Source organism: Pongo pygmaeus, chromosome 7, assembly GCF_028885625.2.
Source record: "Pongo pygmaeus isolate AG05252 chromosome 7, NHGRI_mPonPyg2-v2.0_pri, whole genome shotgun sequence".
In the NCBI taxonomy this organism is placed as follows: domain Eukaryota; kingdom Metazoa; phylum Chordata; class Mammalia; order Primates; family Hominidae; genus Pongo; species Pongo pygmaeus.
In genome coordinates this window covers 41,002,536-41,026,521 of record NC_072380.2, presented here as the reverse complement: position 1 = coordinate 41,026,521, position 23,986 = coordinate 41,002,536, and the positions used below count along the sequence as shown (strand labels likewise).

The 23,986-nt window shown below is 37.9% G+C and overlaps 1 protein-coding gene across 9 annotated transcripts in view; it reads left to right on the top strand.

The window, feature by feature from the left end:
- ZMAT4 (zinc finger matrin-type 4) overlaps positions 1 to 23,986 on the top strand; it is a 370,785-nt gene that overhangs the window by 225,479 nt on the left and 121,320 nt on the right. For 7 of the 9 annotated variants that reach the window (XR_010127175.1, XR_010127176.1, XM_063668691.1 and 4 more), the window contains 2 exons: positions 7,179 to 7,406; positions 13,350 to 13,466. The exons of 1 other annotated variant lie outside the window; for it this stretch is intronic. Coding sequence is in view for 6 of the 8 variants with exons in the window: in XM_063668691.1 (XP_063524761.1) it covers positions 7,179 to 7,406; positions 13,350 to 13,466 (345 nt within the window). In the remaining 2 variants the exon portion in view is untranslated. The remainder of the gene's footprint in view (positions 1 to 7,178; positions 7,407 to 13,349; positions 13,467 to 23,986) is intronic. One more of the 9 variants, XM_054499611.2, reaches the window with a different exon arrangement.

Here is a 23,986-nt window from a genome sequence, read left to right as displayed (position 1 = left end):
TCCACAACTCAGAAACAACTATTACTATGATTTTTGTCTATAGCCTTAGTCTATATCATTTTATACATATATATAGTAACAGTAGTAGTTATAGTTATATAAAGTTTTGCAGCTATGTGTATAAGTGATTTTGATATTATACATATAAACCACATCTTTTAGTTTACATCCTATTCTGAATATGTCCCCAGGTCCCTAAATACTTTTCTAAAACATATCTTTTTTTTTATTTCTGCATGTCTTTCAGAGTATAGATGACTATAATTTATTTAATCTATCACCTATTAAGAGTATCTAACTTGTTTCTTTAACCCTGTAAAATAAGTTTAATGAAACTATTAAATATTTAATGTTCAGCTATCATATTTATCAAAACATGAAAATTCCCCCAAGCTGATATTAAAAGTCACCAGTACTTTTCTCCATATATTTATCACATGTTCATTGAGCATCTACTATCTACATAAGAGGCCCAAGCCTCTGCCAGAGATGCAAAAGAAATCTTAGTATGAGGCCTGACTTTGTGGTGGGCATGGAGGTGAGGTTCTTCCCTGCAGAGGAGGCTGGACTGTGTGGTGACAGAACTACAGAATGACACTGACAGCTGCCTCTTAAGCCACTCACTGAATGATCTAATCTAATTTTACTGTTGGTAGCATTTGCAAAAAACAGTGATATTTGCTGAAGAAATACTACTATCATTAATTTGATTTAGGGTAGGAAAAAAATAAAGGCAGTTTATCATAGGGACTGGAAATCAGAAAAAGCATTTTTTAGAAAAAAATGCGCATTTCCAAATAATCCCCACTGAGAGCAGATGTCGAAGCCTAGGAAATGTGTTTTGATTCTAGAATTAATCTGTTTGTTTATTTGGCCTATTGCTCTGTAGGCATTATTGGAAACCAGTTGACATTGAAATATGGGGCTGGTCTTAGAGTCCAGAGATCTGGTCTTTACCACTTCCTCTGCTGCTTATTAATCAAGGGACTCTACACTAGTGGGTTCATCTCCCTGGGCTTCAAGCTGCCTTATTGACCAGACAAGATCTCTGAGTAACTTAAGAAAACACAAGTAACAGACATAATAAACTGCATAATATCACACAACTTGGAAGAATTATTGTTGTGGATAAGAATGCCTTAGGTGAGAGAAACCACATACTTTAAAATGAATAAATTCTGGCTTTATTTCTCTATATCAAAAGCTCCCACATCCCTTGTGAGAATGAATTAAACTTCACTATCCTAAAGCCTAGAAAGCATTAAGCATGAGAGAAAAGGGAGAGAAAAGAGGAGAAAAGAAGGAAGGAAGAAAATAAAGAGCCAGGGGCTTGGGGAGGGAGCTTGATGGGGGATGCAGAGAGAGAGAGAGAGAGAGAGAGAAAGTATATGTGTGTGTGTGTGTGTATGTGTGCATTAGATATGTTGAGAGAGAGAGAGAGAGGAGTATATGTTGTCAGTTTGAATGGCAAAGAACCCTGTGGCTCCTTGGCAAATTGGAAGGGCCTAGAAGGCAGACAGGCAGGTGGGAATCTATCTCACTGCTGACGGTGTCACCCTCCTCTCCAGCTAATGACGCCCACCTGGTGGTCTGACAGAGCTTTGAGATCTGTCTGTGGATCTTGTCTTCTTGGTTGAAACACCTGCTCTCATCTCTGGAACAGTTGTTCCCAAAGTCTTTACTAATTTCCCAGGATGATGCAAATCCAGTCTGTCCTTGGAAGCTGGGGTGACCAATTTCAGTTTGCCTAGGACTTTCCTTGTTTTAGCCCCAAAAACCACAGGTCCTGGGAAACCCTTTCAGTCCCAGGAAAGCTAGGATGGTTGGGGCCATACTGAAAGCTGGAGTTAGGGTTTGGATGCTAGGATCAACAAGTCAGAGTAAAAGGTTTCCTGTTTGAAAGTAAATTTTCCAGAAGGATGTGCACTCTCTGCAACTTACAGATATAGGCCACCCCAGAAAATATAAGTTTGGGGGGGAATAATGGCTTTTAACATATTTAGTTGAATCCAAAAGAAGGAGAGAGACTGTGATATGTATGTACACTTTGACATGTTACCTTTCTGCAATTTAGCCACCAGGACCTTGTCAGGTACTGGCTTATATTTATATTGACTGGCACAGGACCTAGCTACCTAAGCTCTAAATGACACAATCTGGAAGAAACAAGAAAACTCTTGGTTACCATATTTCTTTACTCACTCATAGTGTAAAGAACATTTTATTTTTTCATTCATTCATTTATTCATCAAAAAGCATGAAATTTACACTATGTGTCTGTTGCATGCAAAGTGCTGGCGCCATGGAGTCAGGTTGTAGAATATGTTAGACAATTAGACAATGTAGACAATTACAGAATGAGGAAATTTTCTGATAGAGACTGATATGGTTTGGCTGTGTCCCCACCCAAATCTCATCTTGAATGGTAGTTCTCATAATCTCCATTTGTCGTGGGAGGGGAGACCCAGTGGGAGGTAATTGAATCATGAGGGTGGTTACCCCCACACTGCTGTTCTAGTGATAGTGAGTGAGTTCTCACAAGATCTGATGGCTTTATAAGGGGCCTTCCCCTCCTTTGCTCAGCATTTCTCCTTCCTGCTGCCATGTGAAGAAGGACGTGTTTTCTTCCCCTTCTGCCATGATTGTAAGTTTCCTGAAGCCTCCCCAGCCCTGTGGAACTTTGAGTTAATTAAACCTCTTTCCTTTGTAAATTACCCAGTCTCAGGTATGTCTTTATTAGTAGGATGAGAACAGACTAATATAGAGACACACACAGAAGCTGTGGAAATATTTTTTTCCTTAAATCAACTATGATTATTATGCCTGGAATAAATAAATGTAAGATGAATATACATATTTGTTTAGATTATTACTCAAGACAACATATCCAACAGGTGACAGCAGCTGATAACATACTCCTTGACAAACCTTGCACAAGGTAACTAAGAGTGATGTTGAAATTCGTTCCATGATGAGGTGATTCTTAGAAATCAAGTGTTGAAAACTGACTTGCTTCAATTAGCTCAAGCCTTAGAGGAGCTCGCATTGATTTTATTGAGTCTGAATCAACCATAGATCCATGATCTTTTGTTGAAAATATTTGGGGCTGATTGTATTTTGCAAATCAGAAATTGTAGGATTTGGGATGTATAATAAGGCACAGATACCACACATTGTGTTTATATGGAGATAGGACAGCAGTCCATGACCAAAGATATTAATAATTCTATTGCAATAGGTATGTATGTTTATACCAAATGTAAAGACTATAAATCATCTCATGTGACTTCAGGTCAGGTTTTGGTAATAAATGAATCTGAAAAACTTGAGTTTTGGGGGTTTTTGCATTTTTATGAAGTGAAACAGGGATTGTGAAGATGTGCTAGAAGAGAGCCAATGCAAAAGTATCTAATGGGAGCTTCTGTTCCAATTTCCCTTACACATACACACAGATGCGCATTCACACAGCTAAGGTTACAAGGTGGTATTTAAGAAATGCCAAATGAATTGTGCAGTGAGTAAATGCTTTATAAGCTTAGAGGAGGGAGAACTACTTCTTGCTTAGGTTGTTAAGGCCCCACAAAGCATATGGGATTCAGTAGCATCTCGTGGGACAGGTGCACGGCTATGTGGAGAGCCTGGTACAGGTCAGCACACCATTCTGGTCATGGCCTTGGGCAAAGGCTGGTGGGATAATAGCTTAATGTTCTCTTGAGTTTCTTCATGGGGAAAGGAATCAGAATTTCCATCTAATTTTACCAATATTAATTTATAATGTTAGCTACTATTTTAGAGATTCTTTTATGTTATGGTGAAATGGGAAAATTAATTGGGGTTTTAAAAAGGCAAGTAATTATTTCTTTCTGTCTCATGGATGATATGACATTTTGGCTATTGCCTACAGCAAAACTAGCTCCATTGCTGTTGGATGTATTATGCTGCTTTCTTTTATGTGAAGATCTAAGAAAGCTTCATTTTATAGTTATTTTCAAAGAAAATGTGGCAATATTTAGATCATTTGTTCTCAACATTGGCCGTGCTGTGGAAACACGAATCAGGCTGTGGGAGGAGGGAGGTTTTAAAAACATCCTGATGCTTGCTTCCCACCCCCAGAGTTTTTGATACAATTGATCTGGGGCACAGTCTGGACACAGAAATTTTTAAAGCCTGGTGAGTTTAATGTTGAAATTACTGGTTTCGATTAATTGACTTTTGGTTGAATCTATATAAAGAGCAGGTAAAGTAAATATTTAGTTAATATTTTTTGCAATTAGAATAAAAACAAACTATGAAATCAAAATAAAAATTAACTACATGTCAACTAAAGTGTTTTTTAAAGCATGTTTTTAAACCCAAAGATAATCTTTGCACCATTCTTCATTCATTTTATTGGAATAATACACTCTGCCAAAGCATGTAAGTGTTAGGGTTCATGTACACACACAGATTTATCATTAAAACCTGGAAACTGCTCTCCTCCCACATAATTTCTATATTTGGTATTGAATCAAAGCTGTACAAGGGACAGAGCTTCCACAATTTGTTCTGTCCACACCCTATGGGTTAGCTGCAAAGTATGTTAATTTTAAAAGAGATGGTGAGTCTGAATTTTTACCTTGAGGAAACCAGGGACATTAGAAATTTGCCAAAGGTCACACAGCTCACTGATGGTGGAGTCCCACCCAACCAGAGTTCTGTCTTTGATTCAAGGTTGTTTTTATGCTACTGCCTTTGCCTGCTTTTATAGGCACTAAAGGAATATAAGCTGGGTTGAAATGAGTGAAGACAGTTAAAACAGAAGCAAAAAAAAAAAACTCTTTAAACTTTCAGACTATGCACAAGATAGTGGAATTATTCAGAGGGAGAAGCTACATCAAATTACTTTCTTATGTGCAAGATAAGATTATCTTATTTGATGAATATTCTATTGTGCCTCACTCCTACCAGGATATGGTGTAGAAGGTATCAGTTGATAAAATCGACTGAAATGTTTTATAGGGCTTACTTTAAAGAAAAATAAATTATGCTTCAAGAGTCAACATTTATCATATTGTAGACATTTGATATGTTTTCCATTGCCATCAAAAACAATAGCTAGCTATAAATCCTCAGAAATTGATAAGGATTAGGGAAACTTTGAAAGTGAGATTCAATTACCTTCAGAAAAGTGGATAGAGATCTTTTCACATCCAGGTCAACTGCATATTTGTAGCTTTTATTTCTAAGTCATAGCAGAATGATACTGGATGGCTGCTGGAATGGCCCACATTTGAGCTTTATTTCTACATGGTGATACATGACCAAATCCTGCAATGAGGCTTTTAAGGGGCATACTGTTTGTGAGTCTCTGTAGAAATAACACCATTAAGTTTAATCTAAACTAGCTAAAGCTTCTCGATATGATGAAATCTCTGGATAAAGAAAAAAGAGCTTCTTAGAAATACTGTTATGATACAGGCATTACTTGAATTAAAATGTCATTTAACAAGTATTTGTTTCTATATAAGTTATTTAATAATAAAAAAAAAGTCCACCTAAAAGTTACCTGAAAGCTTGGGGAGTTGGTTAATTGGTTCCTTAACTTGTTATTGAGGTCTCGGACCTCAGCTTTTCCTTGGAACGACAACCCTAATGCTCGTTCGTGGTTTTGCCAGCTGCATCCCACATCTCAGAGACCAAGATCACACACAGGATGCTGCTATACTGCTTTAGGACTAATGGCCCATGTGAGAATTTACATATTGATTTCTTCTCCAAAATATTTGGATCGTAATATTTTTTCCAAAATTTAATGAAATCCTATATGAAATAGAAAGATGATGGATCTAGAAAAAATGTCCCTTTGCTTATTAAGAAGTATGAAAAGGATCCTTGGGAGGGTATTGAAGGGAACATTGGCTTTGGGAATTCCAGATTTCATTTTAGTCCTGTTTTTCCCATCACTAGATACTCACCTTCAGTAAGCCGCTGGCATTTCTGAAATCAATCTATCATCTGAGAAATGGGATAAAAGGCCAAGTCATAGTCCTTGTAAGGATGGAAGCAACTTGTATGTTGTAATACATAGAAAAGTTATTCTTACTTTCCATTAGTAAGCTCCTTTAAGTTAGGCTCTTTTTTGTTTGTTTGTTTTCTGGACCAGAAATAACCCTAAGCTCACAATAAAATGTGTTAATTTAATAGATGGAACAATGCAATCTCAAAATAGTGATACATGTCTATTCTGTTTAGATAAGTACACCTGATCTATAGTATTTTTCTTTTGGTTTTTAGAAAAACATTGTTATTTCAGCACCAACGTGAGCAGGTAGAGGTTGAAAACAGCCTATTACAATAAACCGAAGCAGCTGACAATAAAATTAGCATGACTTCCTCAATTAATACAACCCATGTTACCAAAAGATCAGTTTCTACCACTTAGCCAAATCCTTTATTGGTTAATTACATTTATAGCACACAAACATCCAATTCATTCATTCAGAATCTTTTAAGTCATGATTGTCCAATGTTTACTTCAAGTATTAGCTTTATTTTGACTGATAGGTCACTCCCTTACCTCTAAGAATTTATTTGTTTAGTTGCATTTTATCCAATATTTATTTTTAGTGTTTTACACACACAAAAATAATTGAAGGCAATTACAATAGGCTTATTGCATTATTAGTGATGCTAGAAAAATTAAGTTATTGCTCAAGTTTTACCTGGCTCATTGAGCTTGTCCACTGTATTTTACTACCTTTTTTTTTCTCTAAATGCCCATGTTAGAGCAGAATGCATTTTAAAAGTGAGTGGGAAAGGCCTTCAATAACCATGTTTTCAAAGCTATTCCAGGGAGCCAAATACTTAGAGCTACTGTCCATAGCTCCTGAGAGCCACAGTGGGAATAACTGAGAACTTATTTTAAAAAATCTTATTTTTCCCCTAAGGGATGGTCTCTTGAATTATCAGATTTTGATATAACAATATGCAAACTCTGATCTCAATACATTAAGAATTTTTATTTGTGTCCCAACTCAAAAATGAAAGCTGGCAGGGCTAATTTTCCTGCTGTCAATGAACTCTTGGGGATGTTTAAGCTCTAGAGTGAACAGGAGACTTTTGGTCTTTGGGTATTGAGGAAGAGTGGACTCAGTGTTGGACTAACGTGGCTGTGGTTCTCTGGTTGTTTCCTTTCACAGCAACACCCCTGAGCCCACTTAAGCCCCCACGGATGGACACTGCTCCGGTGGTCGCATCTCCCTATCAAAGAAGAGATTCAGACAGATACTGTGGGCTCTGTGCAGCCTGGTTTAATAACCCTCTGATGGCCCAGCAACATTATGATGGCAAGAAACACAAAAAGAATGCGGCAAGAGTTGCTTTGTTAGAACAACTGGGGACAACCCTGGATATGGGGGAACTGAGAGGTAAGGGCAGCTCTTCTCACTTCTGCCACAAAACTGGGCTTTCAGAGAAAAGATGGGGCTTTCACAAATCAGAATGATTCTTCTTCTTGCTTTAATTATTAAGGAAAAAGTGACACTCACCCAAAAGAAATGGACAAGAAAGGAAATGAGCAGAAGACTTGCTTTAGTTTAATTTTTATAATCTCCTTTGTTTCAAAGTGTTTGTTTTCATATTTTTATTGACTGCTTTTCAGACCAAAGGCACATTCATGAACCAGATTGTTTTCCTTCTGCTTTATCTTTAACTGTCTTCTTTACTGAATGCTTTTGTAGAGTAGCAGTGTTTAAAAAAAAAAAAAAAGATGCTAAATGGGAGGCTGAGGCGGGTGGATTGCTTGAGGTCAGGAGTTCAAGACCAGCCTGGCCAATATGGTGAAACCTCGTCTGTATTAAAATACAAAAATTAGTCGGGTGTGGCAGTGCGCACCTATAATCCCAGCTACTTGGGAGGCTGAGGCAGCAGAATCGCTTGAACCTGGGAGGCAGAAATTGCAGTGAGCTGAGATTGTGCCATTGCACTCCAGCCTGGGTAACAGAGTGAGACTCTGTCTCAAAAATTAAAAACAAAACAAAACAAAAAGATGTTAAAAAGGCCGAATAGTATTATCTTACCTTAAACTTTTGTGCTTTTATAAATTTAGCCAAAACAAAGCAACAAATTGACTCAATTTAATGACTTGAAGCAAGCCCAAGTCCCTTTAATAAAATCTCCAGGAAATCACGGCAAGACAGGGCTGTGTGGCACTATGTAGTCAACACCTGTCTCCTCCGCACCATGCCCCTGCCCCAGACAGGGTTTTCTTGACAGCTAGATACCATGTATCATTTGAAGTTCATGTGAGGTTTCACAGAAGCTGCTGAATTTGGAAAACATAGCGTGAGGATTACTTCTGCGGATTCCTTAGGAAGCCATCAATCAATTTGTGGGACTAAATAGAATATTTTATCACTAGCAACCATTTAAGCATTTTTGATCACCTACATACTTTTGATCAGCTTGATGTTGGCGCATAGAAGTACAGCAAAATTGCATATTATATTTTCTGAGAAAATGCATTTTTCTCAGAAAAATAAAAATAATTCTGCAAGGGGTGCTACTGATACTATACTTCAGATTTGGTGTGAGTTTGATGAGCTTTTGTGGGCAGGTCATTCATAACGGCTGTAAGCTATAGATAACAACATTTGCAAATCAATTTGGAGACGGCATCCTGGGTTTAAACGGGGTTCTGCATGCAGAGCCTACAATTCTAATTACTGTAATCTGGCTGTGAACCTCTAAGGGGGATAATTATAACAGAAAATGACTTGGAACATTTCTAGACAAAATAAGTAATATAAAAAGTCATGCTACAATGAGTTGAGAGGAGGGACAGGTCACTTCTCAATATGTTGGTTGCAGAAGATCTCACCAAGGGAATATACTTGATTTGGAACTAGAAAAGTGGGTGGCATTTTAGAAGGTGAGAAGGCATTCCATGTGAGCAGAATCACATATGCATGGGCAAAGGTCAGGAAACAAGCTAGAGACAGCTAAGAAGTCATCATGGAAGAATCTTATACTGCAGCATAGATTTAAAGTTGGCGATCCATGGCTATGTATATAGAGCTTGATTCGAGATTGATTTTTTCCAAAAGACCTGATTAAAAACAACAAGAAAAGAGCAAACATTAATAACACTTTATTTTTGTGTATGTGTTCTAGCTACAGAAAAGCAACTTGGGGCTTCCTATTTGAGTATGTTGGATAATCTCATTGCAGAAGCTTTTGAGTCAATGGTACCACTGCTTTTTGATGGAGGATTTCATATGTTTTCAGTCTATGTCTTGTTAAAGAAAATAGGCAGGGTCTCCCCATAGCTGAAGGCCTACCTGCAATGTCTGTGTTACTGGCAGATAACAAGTTGTCTCAGGGACTCCTTCCCGGCTGGGCACTGAAGGAGAAAAATAGGGCTTTATTTATGTTTGGTGCCAGATATTATGACTTGAAAAATTATTCCTAGAGCACATTCTTCCTGTCTATTTTGAATTATCAGTGCTGCATCTTTTATGTACAACTACATCTTAATGACTTGGGTGTCTGAATTCTGTAACATTTGAGCAGCTTGTCTTTCATACAGAAGACAAAAAGGCTGCTCTTTGACTTGATAACTCAATGTGACTGTGACTCAGTAGCCCATGGAATGCGATTAGCATTGAGCACAATGCCCTTGAAACCAACCTTTCCACACGCTCCAGGTGATGTCCTGATAGATATTTATTCAAGCATTAAATATTGCAAAAGCTTAAGAATAAAGTAACTATGGTAACCCAGCACTTTGAAACACACACACATGCCACACACACTCCCCTCTATTTCTGGAATGCTTCTAATGTATGATCAATCAATTAATAAAGGCAAAAATGCTAATAAATATAGGCATATCCATGAATTTAATAAAATGATATCAGGCAGCTGAAGCATGATATAGCAATATAACAGGATGGTAGGCTTTTTCTCTTTCTCTCATAGCACTTCTCACATTTTTAAACACTGTCTTGTTTACTTTTTTTGTATTTTCTTTCTCTCTACTTACTTTATAGATTATTAGCACCTTAAAAGCAGGCATTTATGTCTGGTTTGCTCATTTATATGTTCAAAACACCTAGAGTAGTGGTAGACACATAATAGTTACTCAATAGTTGCTGAACGAATGAATGAATGAACAGAGAATGCCCTAAAACAAAATCACCTGAAATCTTACATTCTTAACATGGCAATCATTTTCATTTCTAGAAGGATTCTGATTTAATATTTTTTATAAGAAACTATTTCTAATTTTGTTTTAATTTTTTTAAATGATGCATATTTTATGTATAGTGAAATGCAGAGATATTACATGTTACAGTTCTATGAGTTTTGACAGTGCAAACGTCTGTGTAACCCACAGCCCTATTAAGATACATAACTTTTCCATCATGGGAAAATTCCCATGTCAACTCCAACCCTCCATTCCAGAGAACCACTTTTCTAATTTTTTCATCATAGATTAGTTTTGCTTGTTCTAAAACTCCATATAAGTGGAATCATAAAATATGTCTTTCTTATGTGTCTGGCTTATTTTGGATCACACATTGTTTATGAAATTTATCCATTTATAGCATATAAAGCAAAGTAGTACCTTTTTTTATTACCGAGTAGTATTCTATAGGCAAAAATACCACAGTTTGTCTATCCGCTCTATTCGTTGATGACCTTTGGATTACTTTGGTGCTATTTTAGATAAAGCTTTCATGAACATTACTGCACAAGACTTTTTTTTGGTCAACGTATATTTTACTTCTCTTGGTAAATAGGCATAGGATTGCCGGGTCATAAGTTGCATGTGTTTTTAACTATATAAGAAACTGCCAAAATCTAAAATAGTTGCATTATTTTGCACTTCAAAAAGCCAACATATAAAAATTCCATAGCCTCACCAACATCCGTTCATGTCAGTCTTTTAAATTTTAGCCATTTTAGTGCATATAGGAGGGTATTTCATGATGCCTTTAATTTGTATTTCCACATTGACTAATGATGTCAAGTACTTTTTTTTTTTTTTTTTTTTTTTTTTTTTTTGAGACAGAGTCTTTCTCTGTTGCCAGGTTGGAGTGCAGTGGCAAGATCTCAGCTCACTGCAACCTCTGCCTCCCAGGTTCAAGAGATTCTCCTGCCTCAGCCTCCCAAATAGCTGGGACTACAGGTGTGTGCCACCACGCCCAGCTAATTTTCGTATTTTTAGTAGAGATGGGGTTTCACCATGTTGGTCAGGATGGTCTTGATCTCTTGACCTTGTGATCCGCCCACCTTGGCCTCTCAAAGTGCTGGGATTACAGGCGTGAGCCACCGCACCCTGCTGTCAAGTACTTTTTAAATGTGCTTATTGGTCATTTGTGTATCTTCCTTTGTGAAGTGTCTATGTCTTTTATCTATATTTAAAAATTTGTTTTTTGCCTTTTATTAATGAGATGAGGTAGAAGGCTTTCACATATTATGGATTCACACTCTTTGCTGAATATATGCATTATGAATATTTTCTCCTAGTTTGTGACTTGGCTATTAATTTTCTTAAGCCTTTCAATGAGCAGGCATTTTTACATTTTGGGAGACTAACTTAACTTTTTAATTCTTTTATAATCATTGCTTTTTGTGTCTTACCTAAAAAAATCTTTGCCTGTACCAAGATATTCTTGTATGTTTTCTTCTACAAATTTCATAGTTTTAACTTTTACATGTAGGATTATGATGTATCTGAAATTAATTTTTGTGTACAGTATGAAGTAAAGACCTGCACATTGTGCACATGTACCATAAAATGTAAAGTATAATAATAATAATAATAATAAAATAAATAAATTAAAAAAATTATTTCATTTTTATATATTTACACAGTTGTTACAGAAAGTTGCAGAAAATATTTACTTTTCCTCACTGAATTGCCATGAATGACCTTTATTGAACATCTATTGATTGTGTGAGTCTATCTGGACAATTTATTCTGTTCCATGGATCTCTTTGTCTTTATACCAGCACTACACTGTAATGATTTTTCAGCATTCTAGAAGTCTCGAAATGAGGTAGTGCAAGTTCTCCAACTTTCTTCTTCTTTCTCAAGATTATTTGGCTGTTCTAAATCCTTTAAATGTCTACATAAATTTTAGAATCAATCTTGCATAAAAGCATTGTTGGAATGTTGAATGGGATTGAATTGTCTGTAGACCAATTTGGGAATAATTTATTTAAATTCTTCAAACTATTGAGTCTTCCAATCCATGAACATCCTCTATCTCTCTCTTCATTTATGTTTAAGTTGTATAGGCAATGTTTTGTAGTTTTCAGTGTAAAGGTTTTGCACATCATTTGTTAAATGTGTCGCCAAGTACAATTGACTCTTGAACAACGCAAGGATCAGGGGCACCAACCCCCTACACGGTTGAAAATCTGCAAATAACTTTTGACTCCTCAAAAACTTAACTACTAATAGCCTACTGTTGACTGGAAGCCTTACCAATAACATAGTTGATTAACACATTTTGTGGGTTATACATACTTTATACTGTAATTTTACAATAAAGTAACATAAATAAAATGTTATTAAGAAAATCATCAGGAAGAGAAAATATATTTACTATTTGTTAAGTGGAAGTACTCATCATCTTCATGTTGAGTAGGTGGAGTAGGATGAAGAGGAGGGGTTGGTTCTGCTTCTTAGGGGTGGCAGAGGCAAAAGTGGTGGAGAAGGTGAAAGAAGAGGCAGAGAGTCAGGCACTCTCAGTGTAACTTTATGAAATACATCATCATTTATCTGACTTTTTTACTTTTTCATTTCTCTAAAATGTTTCTCTACAGTACCAGTCCTTCCATTGCTTGCTTTTATTTCAGTATCTGTATCATATAAGGGCCTGTGTCATAAAAGAAGTCAAAAAGCAGTCTTGAATCATTGGACCCCTTCTGCCAGATTGTCTAACATCGACTTGTTTTCTGGCACTGCTTCTTCTACATCCTCTTCCCCATCATCTGGCACTGGCTCAGACACACTCACTTCCATCAAGTTGTCTTCTGTTAATTCCTCTGGTGTAGTGTCTGTTAGGCCTTAGATTCCAAACTTTCATAATGTTTTCTCTATCAGAGTTCTCTTCCATAGTGTCCACAGTCCTGTCCATAGAGTACTGTGTGTAATGAGCCTTAAAGTTCCTGACCCCCCTGACCTATGGGCTGAATTATATACATTGTGTTTAGTCGGGGGTAAACCACTTTGACACCTTCAATGTTGAATTTATGGGGTTCTAGGTAGTCAAGGGCATTGTCCAATATTAAAAAAAAAAAACAAAAACGCACTTTAAAAGGCAGTTCCTTACTGGCAAGGTACTTCCTAATTTCAGGGACAAAGCATCGATGGAGCCAATCCAGAAAAATGGTTGTTGTTGTCCAGGACTTCTTGTACAGCCAAAAGACTGGCAGCTGGTGTTTATATTTTCCTTTCAAGTCGAGTGGGGAAGGTGAGTAGCAGCTTTATAGATAACGGCAGTCCTGATCATAAACCTGACTGCATTTGCACAAAACAGTAGAGTTAGCCTATCCCTTCCTGCCTTAAACCCTGATGCTTGCCTCTCTTCCTTACTAATAAGTGTTCTTAGTGGCATTTTTTTTTCCCTAGAATAGGGCATTTTTTTCTGCATTAAAAGCCCATTCAGAAGGATGATTTTCTCTTTTTACTTTTTTCTTTTTCTTTTTTCTTTGAGACAAAGTCTCGCTCTGTCACCAGGCTAGAGTGCAGTGGCATTATCTTGGCTCACTGCAACCTCCGCCTCCTGGGTTCAAGCAATTCTCCTGCCTCAGCCTCTGGAGTAGCTGGGACTACAGGTGCGGGGCACCATGACTGGTTAATTTTTGTATTTTTGGTAGAGATGGGGTTTCCCAATGTTGACCAGGCTGGTTCCAATCCTGATCTCAAGTGATCCTCCTGCCTCGACCTTCCAAAGTTCTGGGATTGCAGACATGAGCCACTGCGCCCAGTCACTCCTCAATAGTTTTCTTAATGATGCCTGGGAACTCTTCTGCTGCTTCTTTGTTGGCAGAAGCTGCTCCTCCTATTATCGAACCTTCCCTTGCTGGCATTAACTTCTCCAGCTTTAGATCCTTCACCTTCCTTTTGCTTTAAGTTGTCATACAATGAATTCACTTTTTCTCGAATCATATTAGGTATGCCTTTCCTATAGCAATCCTGCACTCACATAAAAGCTACATTTTCAATATGAGGCCAAAAGTATTTCTCTTAAAGTTCAAGGTTTTTATGCCTGCTGATGTATAGCAACAAGTTCATACATTTCTTTTTCTTGTTTTTTTTTTTGTTGTTGTTTATTTTTTTTAAACAATGGATCTTATGCTGGATTCATTTATCTTGAAGTGGCAGGCAACCAATCTGAAGATCTCCATCCATAGTATATATCAAACAATTCAACTTGTTCTTGTAGTCATGAGTTTCCTGTGCTTCTTAAGAGCACTTCCAGCATCATAAGTTACACTTAGTGTAGATCCCATGGTGTTATTCAAGGTTTCCAGCATTGCATTAAACATGATGAAAAATAAATGAGAACCTCGAGAGATCACTTTTTACTGCAGTACACAATTTACTGGGGAGACAAACTGCTTACGTGGAGATGATTAGCATCACATGGCATTGTAAGTGAATCCTCACAATACTTGCGCTCATTGCAACAGGAGATGGTTATGAAATTATTGCAGGACTGGGCTGGGCACGGTGGCTCACACCTGTAATCCCAGCACTTTGGGAGGCCGAGGTGGGTGGATCACGAGGTCAGGAGGTCGAGACCATCCTGATTAACACTGTGAAACCCTGTCTCTACTAAAAATACAAAAATAAGCCGGGCGTGGTGGCGGGCGCCTATAGTCCCAGCTACTCGGGAGGTTGAGGCAGGAGAATGGTGTGAACCTGGGAGGCGGAGCTTGCAGTGAGCAGATATTGCACCACTGCACTCCAGCCTGGGCAACAGAGCGAGACTCTGTCTCAAAAAAAAAAAAAAAAAAAAAGAAATTATTGCAGGCCAGTGTTTACTACCTTAACTTTATGCAGCTATGATTTAATACTGCGTCTTTACATTTCTTTACATTTCTCTTGACTACAAATGGCACCATGCGTGCAGTCTGTGTATATGTGTGAAAGTTTTGATAACTTTCAACTTTTAATAATAGATTTGTGTATATTTTATAATAGTAAATATAAAATAGACTAGTATCTGCATATATTTTAGGCATTCATGACATACCTAATTTTTATTAATTTTTTGATATTTCTAGGCTTTGTGGTTCTCTGCTTTCTCATATTATTGCAAATCTCCAGATATTTTTCTGATATATTGATTGAAAAAAATGTGTGTATAAATAGAACCATGCAGTTCAAACTTGTGTTGTTTGAAAGTCAACTAAATTTTGTGTTGTTTAACCCTAGTATACATTGTATTGTATTTTTGAAATTTTATTTTGTGTGTTTTATTTTTTGTGTTGCTGATATATAGAAAATGAAATTGAATTTTGTTCATTGGCCTTGATTCCTGTGACTTCCACGTGACTTTCTACTTGTTATTAGTATATACTTTAATGGTGTAAATAATTTCCTCCTTTTGTATTTTTTAATTTTCACATTAATCATTGGGAACTCTGTGAAACTCTGTTATTCTTGCCTTTGCTTCAAGTAGCAAATCAAATTTTTAAAAATAAAATTATTTTTGTAGATTAACAAAGAATTGTAAATGAGGTTGGCCTAGATGGTTATGAATATGCATGCATAACTTGATTACTGACTCAACTTTAGTGTTATTTGTTCCAGAAAAAGATGATACCTGTCTCTACTTCCAAGTTTTAAGTTAATAAGAAAAAAGTCTTATCTTCCTGAATATGTAATGTAATGTAGAAAACAAAGGAAGTTATTGAGTTATGGAATTATAAAGTTCAATGGTTAGAAAGTACTTTAGAGGTTTTCTTTATAGATTAAATTCTTCTTGCCAGTATAAAACACAGATAGAAAGCAGTTTCTTACTTAGAAACAGTGGCAATGTAAATTATAAAATTATGGCTAGGTTAAGATAGAATATTCATTTTGCAGACCTTTATCATTTATTCTTTTAAATACTTTAGGATGGAAAAATGCACAGTTATTTTATTGTTGCAGAGGAAACGAGACTATTCTATTGTAATTCTCATCTGAAGACACAGAACAAAAGAATTCATTAAAAAATTTAATAATGTTTCCAAGAACCGTAAGCTGAGCTGTGCTGGAAAAGACAGTCAATATCATTGAATTATATCCCTTCTTTTTACAGAGAATGATTCTGAGGCCCAGAGACGTGAAGTGACTGTCCCCTTCTAAGTCAGGGCTAGACCCACGGCTCCTCACTGAGGGTGTCACAGTTTCTGGTGATTCATCATTGACCACCCAGAATCCTGAGTAATTAACTCTTTTGTTTAAACAGTTGAGTTTGGGAGACTTAAATATTTTTCGTGTAGAAAACTTGCTTTGAACTGAAGTATAGAATAAGCACAGACAACTCTGAGTTTTCTGGGAATGGATTATTTGCAACACGAATTATGTACCTTTAACAAAGGACTTTCCCCCCGCATTCATGACTCCATCTCAGCTGGAGTGAATATAGCCGTGCAAAGAACTGTAGTCACTATTCATGGGGGCCTGGGGGAGAGAGGCAAAGTTCTAGAAAGAGAAGACATACTGCTGGAGAGGCCCCTAGAATGTACAATATCTCCCCCTGTAATGCACCTGCTGCCTCTGTGTGTGGAAATGGGGGTGGATTGCAAGAGGATGCAGGCAGCTTATCTAGGACTTCAAATCATGAAAGTAGTACATGCGACAGAGGAACAGATTTGCCTCAAGATTAGCAGAACCTGGTGGTTGAGAGGGCTTTACATTTTTTGTTTTGTGTGTGTGTGTGTGTGTTTGTTGTTGTTTGTTTTTTTGAGACAGTCTTGCTCTGTCACCCAGCCTGGAGTGCAGTGGCGCAATCTCAGCTCACTGCAACCTCCACCTCTCAGGTTCAAGTGATTCTCCTGCCTCAGACTCCTGAGTAGTTGGAATTACAAGTGCCCACCACCAAGCCTGGCTAGGGCTTTACATTTTGAATTATTTCTGCTTTGAGCTTTCAAGTGACAGAGGATTAACTGCTTCATATTTTCTTCCAATGAACCTTGGCATGGCCTTTGTCCACATCTCAGGCAGTGGACATCTTAGTCATGTCAATGTGGTGACACTCTTCTACCTTCAGGTACCCAAGTTACCTGTGCATGGGCACTCAGGCTGTGGGTCTGCTCCAAGACCAATGAAAGAAAAGACATTCTAGGTAAATATCAATAGTAATAATAATTTAAAAAAAGTTTTATAAGGTAACCAATGCAACTATTGCTGTGCATTAATTACCTCCAAACTTAGTGGCTTACAAAAACAAATGACACTTCTCATCTCTCACAGTTTCCATGAGGGGATTTGGGAGTGGCTTGGCTCAGTGATTCTGCCTTGAGGTTCTTCATAATATTGTAGCAGAGACATCAACCAGGGCTGCTGTCATCTGAAAGCTTGAATGAGGCTGGAGGGTCTACTCCTAAAGCCAGCTCATTGCATTCTGGGTAATAGAATAGTGGTTGCCAGGCATTGCAGAGAGCAGGACAGATTGATGATAATGGGGTATTGGAAGCATAATGGAAATTATACTTGGATCATGGTGGTGGCAACCTGGATTTATGGTTTTGTCAAAATCTGAATAGCTATGCACCAAGAAGGGAGCAGTGTGTACACTTAAAAAGCTAAGTAGAAGAAGAGAGAAGAGGCAGCTCACTCACACACCTGGCTTATTGGTGAGAGGCCTTTGTTTGTCTCCTTGTGGGCCTCTCCCTGGGGTTTCGAACGTACTGGTGTTGTGTTCACTGGCTTCCTACAGAGTGAGTGACCCAAGGCAGCATCTGGAGGAAGCTCCCCTTTCTATTACACTTGAAGGTCTCTGAGCACCACTTCCACTCATTCTATTTGTCAGAACTTCTTCATATCACCCACAGTACCCAAAACAAGGTGTTGCTGATAGAAGTCCTGGAGGATCGGTCTCCCTCCTGTCACCCAGTGGAAAAACTATGCTCCACATTCTCCACTGTCTGTGGTACAGTCAGAATTATGGGTCTCAAACCCATGATTCAACATTTTCAAGAACTGAATACTTGATAGAAACTAGTGTCAATTAATATGTACTTTGATTACATTTAATCAATTAAAATAAAAGCATTAGTTCTCTTTATACTAATATTTTCAATCTCTGAAAGCTGTATGTATTGTATCTAGTTAAGAATCAGCAGAAAATAGGACCTTTAAACAGATACGATAATTATAGAACACAATTCTAAATTAAATGTTAGTGAAGAGGTGCCAGAGAAAATACTCAGCTTAGATTACACCTGGTTATTTTTGCATTATTATTTTTAATGTGTTTTGACACCTCAGCTGTTCTATGTAGACTCACTCTGATCTTCAGATCCCACATTTTGGATTAGATAATTAAACTGCTTAAATGGCTCATGTTCCTGTCATATTATTGGGGTAGGAATGAAGTGGGAAAATAGTGTGATATAGAAGAGATAATTTTAGTTCTCTTATTTTGCCATTCATTCATTCATTCACTTATTCAAACACACTAAGTTCCTGTTATGTGAGAGGCCCTGTGCTTGAATTTATAAGGGAATGTGACTCATCCTCTAATCTCAAAGGGTTTGAAGTCTGAAGAAGGGATGGGGGAGAAGATAATATCTTTATTGAAATAAACATAACACAAAATGTGAAAAAAAAGCTTAGGAGCCCTCCAACCACAATGCTTTGGGAATGGAGAACACAGAAAAAACAACTTCCAACTTGAAGTTAGCATTGAGATATGTAGAAGTTGGAGGCTAGTTTCCCTAGAGCGGAGAGATCACATGACTACAGGCCAGAGAGATGGGGAAGGGGGATCATAACTAGCACTCAGGTCAGATGGGACCTTGGGTTAGATGAAGGTAAGAGAAGGCTGAGAAGACAGATTGGAACCAAATTGTAAATGACTTTGCATGTCAGGCAAAGCGGAACTGTATTTGGTGGCCACTGATGTGTTTTTGAGTAGAGAGATGAATACTTGACAGTAGAGGATGTGATCATTGGAATGAGGAGATTCTGAAACCAAGGAAACCAAATCGAATTCATGCGGAGGCCTGCTGAGGGCCTGGAGGAGACCGAGGCAGAGGTCAAGGAAGAGGGGTCAAGGGGGAGAAGTGGAACAAGTGAAAGATATATTTCTTGGTGCACTATTCAGAGTGCTCTCCCAGTTAGCAAAATGAAAATGAGCCTGTACATTAGAATTCTCAGAGACACCTTGGCAAGGTCAGTGTTTCCTATTGGGAACTCCAATAGGAAAAACAGAAATGTAATGAGTAACATGAGTAATAATTTAGATTTCTGTTCAGTCTCAAATCCAACAAGAAATGTAATTGATGAACATTCTCAGTCGTGTATTTACATACTGTAGGGGCATTCTTCCTTCAGCTGGGATGGGTTTTGCCTGTTATTGTTATTAATGAAGCTAATAAATGGAACACTCTCTAAAGACGCTTGGTTAACTCTTCCATCGTCACTGACTAGGTTACAAAAGAGACGACAGCTTGGCTTCTAAAATGAAATCAATTTTGCACTACTGCGTCCATTTATGCACTGTGGGCAAACTCAAGCAGGAAATTAGAAACCTATCCGGATTTTAAATATTAGAGTCAGCTACTACATTGGAAACAGCCCTACATTTGAAATATGGAAATACTGTTTTCTGTTATTAGATGTTGACCAAGAAAAGGGCGAAAGCAACAACAAAACACCCCTACTCATATCCAAAGTACTTACCTGGGCAGGGCATGGTGGCTTATGTTTAGAATCCCAGCAATTTGGGAGGCCAAGGTGGGAGGACTGCTTGAGCACGGGAATTCGAGATCAACCTGGGCAACATAGTGAAGCCCCACCTCTATAAAAAATAAAAAAATTAGCCAGGCGTGGTGGTGCACACCTGTGGTCCCAGCTACACGGGAGGTTGAGCTGGGAGAATCACTTGAGGCTGTGATGCAGAGATTACAGTGAGTCATGATTGCACCATTGCACTCCAGCCTGGATGACAGAGTGAGACCCTGTCTCAAAAAAAAAAAAAAAACTTAACCTGTTCTTTAGTTACCAATTTTGGCTACACTGAAGAAGCTGACAATATCATGTGAAACTGCTCACCAATTCATTTTTCTCCTCAGTGCTCTAAGACCCTCCCTTCCTGGGTGTTGACTAAAGATCTCTATTGTTTACTTTAAGCTCAAGAACGGGTGTAGTATTTTGCAGGAGCTCAGCATAGTGGTTTCATAAGGTTCTAGGAAGATGTATCCATTATGCTGCCTCTAAAAAGCTGTGGGCTTTTTTGTGGCCCACATTCATTTGACAAAACAAGAGATGCTTGCAAAAAGATGCAAAATCAGGAGAAACCTGTCCTAGAACAAATGGGAAACTATTTTGTTTGTTTCTAAAATTATAACTTTAACTCCATAGAAAAAAGTAGCCTTAAGTGTCTTTTATTTTAAAGCTGCTGCAGATGGACCTAATTTTCTGCAGTAGACGGGATTCTCTAACTGATTGTGAACTGAGATTATGGTATAAGAAACAAATGTCAGGTTTACTCAAAGTAGAACATACCTATTGATGTATTTGCTTACTATCTCATTTTGACTAATATTTAATAAACACTGGCTGGGCATGATGGCTGATGCCGGTAATCCCAGCACTTTGGCAGGGCAAGGCAGGTGGATTGCTTGAGGTCAAGAGTTCAAGACCAGCCTGGCCAACATGGTGAAACCCCATTTCTACGAAAAATACAAAAATTAGCCGGGTGTATTGTGCATGTCTATAGTCCCAGCTAGTCAGGAGGCTGAGACAAAAGAATCTCTTGAACCTGGGAGGCGGAGTTTGCAGTGAGCCATGATTGTGCCACTGCACTCCCGCCTGGGCAACAGAGCAAGACTCCGTATCAGAAAAAAAAAAAAGCCAGATTTACTCCAAGTAGAACATACTTATTGATGTATCTGTTTACTATCTCATTTTGAGTAATATTTAATAAGCACCTACTGTTTAACAGACATGTGATAAACCCTGGAATACCAAGATGCCATTGTCCTGATATCTAAAAAACGACATGCTTTCTCTTTTAAAAGTCCATATCATTGTGATTTCTGAGGCAAATAAAATACCGTGAAGAGCTTTTAACCTGAAGATGTCTGGTATGTTTTGTGTATATAAAAGCATAGAGATAAGGTAAAGAAAGAAATGAACAAAAACTGAGCTCATTCAGTACTCTACAATTTGCTTTTCAAATAGATTCTGCTGTTGGCCATTATCATCTTATGTGAATGTTTCCCCAAGAAAATGGGGATTTTATAGTTGAGGTTGAGGTGAGGGAGGAAACAGCAGGTGTCCTGATAAATTGTGTCTGAAACCTTTGTATGGCTTTATACCCAGGACCAAAACTGCTACCTGAAAATGGAGAAATTCAATTCTATGGTGCTTTGCTACAATGGAGTCACCTGAGAGAAAGAGCTCTTCATTTGTCCATCCATGAGTCACTCAACAAATGCCTATTAGGTGGTTATTATTTAACAGGCACTATACCCAGTACTGAAGATATAATAATGAAATAGGGATGGTTCTTTCCTTCAGGAAACATCTAAGCTAGCAGGTAATGCAAGCAATCTAACATTATTTGAAGGATGCTTTTTAGATCCTCAAATGATTTGCATATCTTTACTGTAAGAATAGGAAAACTTCCTTTAAAATCTTGAAAAAGCCACTTCAACTTAAAAATACACAACTAAAGATTTCTTTACAAATATTGCTGCTGGTGGTTTGCTGCCAATAGAAGTGTTACTTACCAAAACAGATCTTTATTTAGAAGGTGAGTATGATGTCTACATTAGATAAGTGGGTTCCTAGACCAGAATAATAAACAAAACTATGCAATAACTTGAATTTGGAACCTATTTTTACAAAGTATGACAAATAATATGTTTATTGAAATAGCTAATGGGCCAGTGGCATGGTAGCACAGCTTTTCACAGATACCAGCTGGCAAACTGTTAAATGATTTGCAGTGAGTTATCAAGCCTTGCTGTTTTGTAAATAAGAGTCTTGATTTCTTTTGCAGTTATATGTAAAAGAAAGGCATCTATCACTCAATATAAACCCTATTGCAGGAAGTATAGTTTTACAAAGTCCTAGTGAATCAGTAAGGTTCAGTGTAGTGGAGCCAGGGTCATAAGCCCTAAATCTGAGTCCTGTTTTTTCTACTAAGTAACTGTGAGACCTTGATGAATTGCTTCATCTTTCTGGGCCTCAGTCTCCTCTCAGAAACGAAGGTGTTGGGATAGGTGATCTCTTCTAGCATTGTTGTCCATCTAGTTTCCTTCTAGGTCAGTCTGTACCACAGAGGAACAATATATTGTGAGTCTGTGAACTTGGATTGTGAATAATTGCACCTCCAGAATATGTGAGATATCAGATTGTTCAAGCTTATGTTTAATGATGCACTGACCCTACCTTGGGACCACAAAAAAAGGTTTATTTTGTCCCCTCTCCATTCTGTTTGACCACTCCTGGACTTCTGCATCCAGGGGCAATGCAGGGACTCAAGGCAGCTATACGTTCATAGCAAAAAGCTTTTTATTATGATTTGACTTGAGTCTGGACAAACAGTATCTTGACTTGTGGCCCTAAGCAAAACAACATATGAGGAACTTTGGAGGTGTCTCAACACACTCCCTCATACCTAAAACTTGCTCTCTACCCTCAAGGGGCAATGTCTACTAAATTTGTTGACTCCTGCCCTCATCTCGTTTCCGTTTCATAACCTCCTTCACTTTAAAGTGCACACTTAGGAGTTTTATATTTTCAGCTTTTAGATGTAAAGGTTCTTTAGTGGAGCTGTCAGTGGTCTTGGCCTCTGCAGCACATGCACACACTCATGTACCCACCCATGATTCCTGATTATATATGTTGTTTCTAATTGTCACTCATATTTTCCAAGTGTGGTTACCATGTGAATGGAAGTCACTATTGCTGCAACCACATCTTGGGGACCCATTTCTACTGATGCTACAGTAATCAGACCAACCCTTCTACAGATAATATCTGTAAACTCTGGAGAAAATATAAAAATCATCTACTTGAAGACAATGGGGAGCAATCAAAACCAGGCAGAAACTGGAGGGAGGTGAACATTTGGAATAAGGAAAGAACATTGAGTGAGTTTTCCAATTTTTGTGGCTATTTTCCTCAGGGCTGATCCCAGTCAGCAGCAAGCAGGCTGGCTGGAATGTAGGTAAAAATCCACAGTCTTACTGGCTTGAAGACCAAAGGAGAGAGCTCTGGGGAACCATAGCACTGGAAAGTAAAGCAAAAAATTCAAGAAAGGGGAAAATCAGAGTTGTGTGTGTGTGTGTGTCTGTGTGTGTGTGTGTGTCTAACGCTGCTTAAACCTGTCCTTGATAACTAAACAATGTACCCATGGAGCCAACTCCAGACATCCCAGCTCAAGCTAAAAGTACTAAGCAGAAATTTCAGTCGCTTCACACACACCTCCCAACCCCCCATGCCCCATCCCAATTCCCACATCACCACCACCACACACACATCACAGGGCAACAGAATTTGGAGTTTGACTTCAGCTAAGTTTGTTGCCGGCTTTCAAAATCAATGTTCTGGAGGAATATAACAGAATCCAGAGTTTATACAATGTATCATTCATAATATTCAGATGCAGTCTTAAATTAATATGCATAGGAGGAACTAGGAAATGTGACTCATGCTCAAGAGAACAAGCAATCAATAGAGACTAATACTGAGATAATCCAGCTAATAGAATGCAAGGATTTAAAAGTAGCTATTATAATTATGCTCAAGGATATAAAG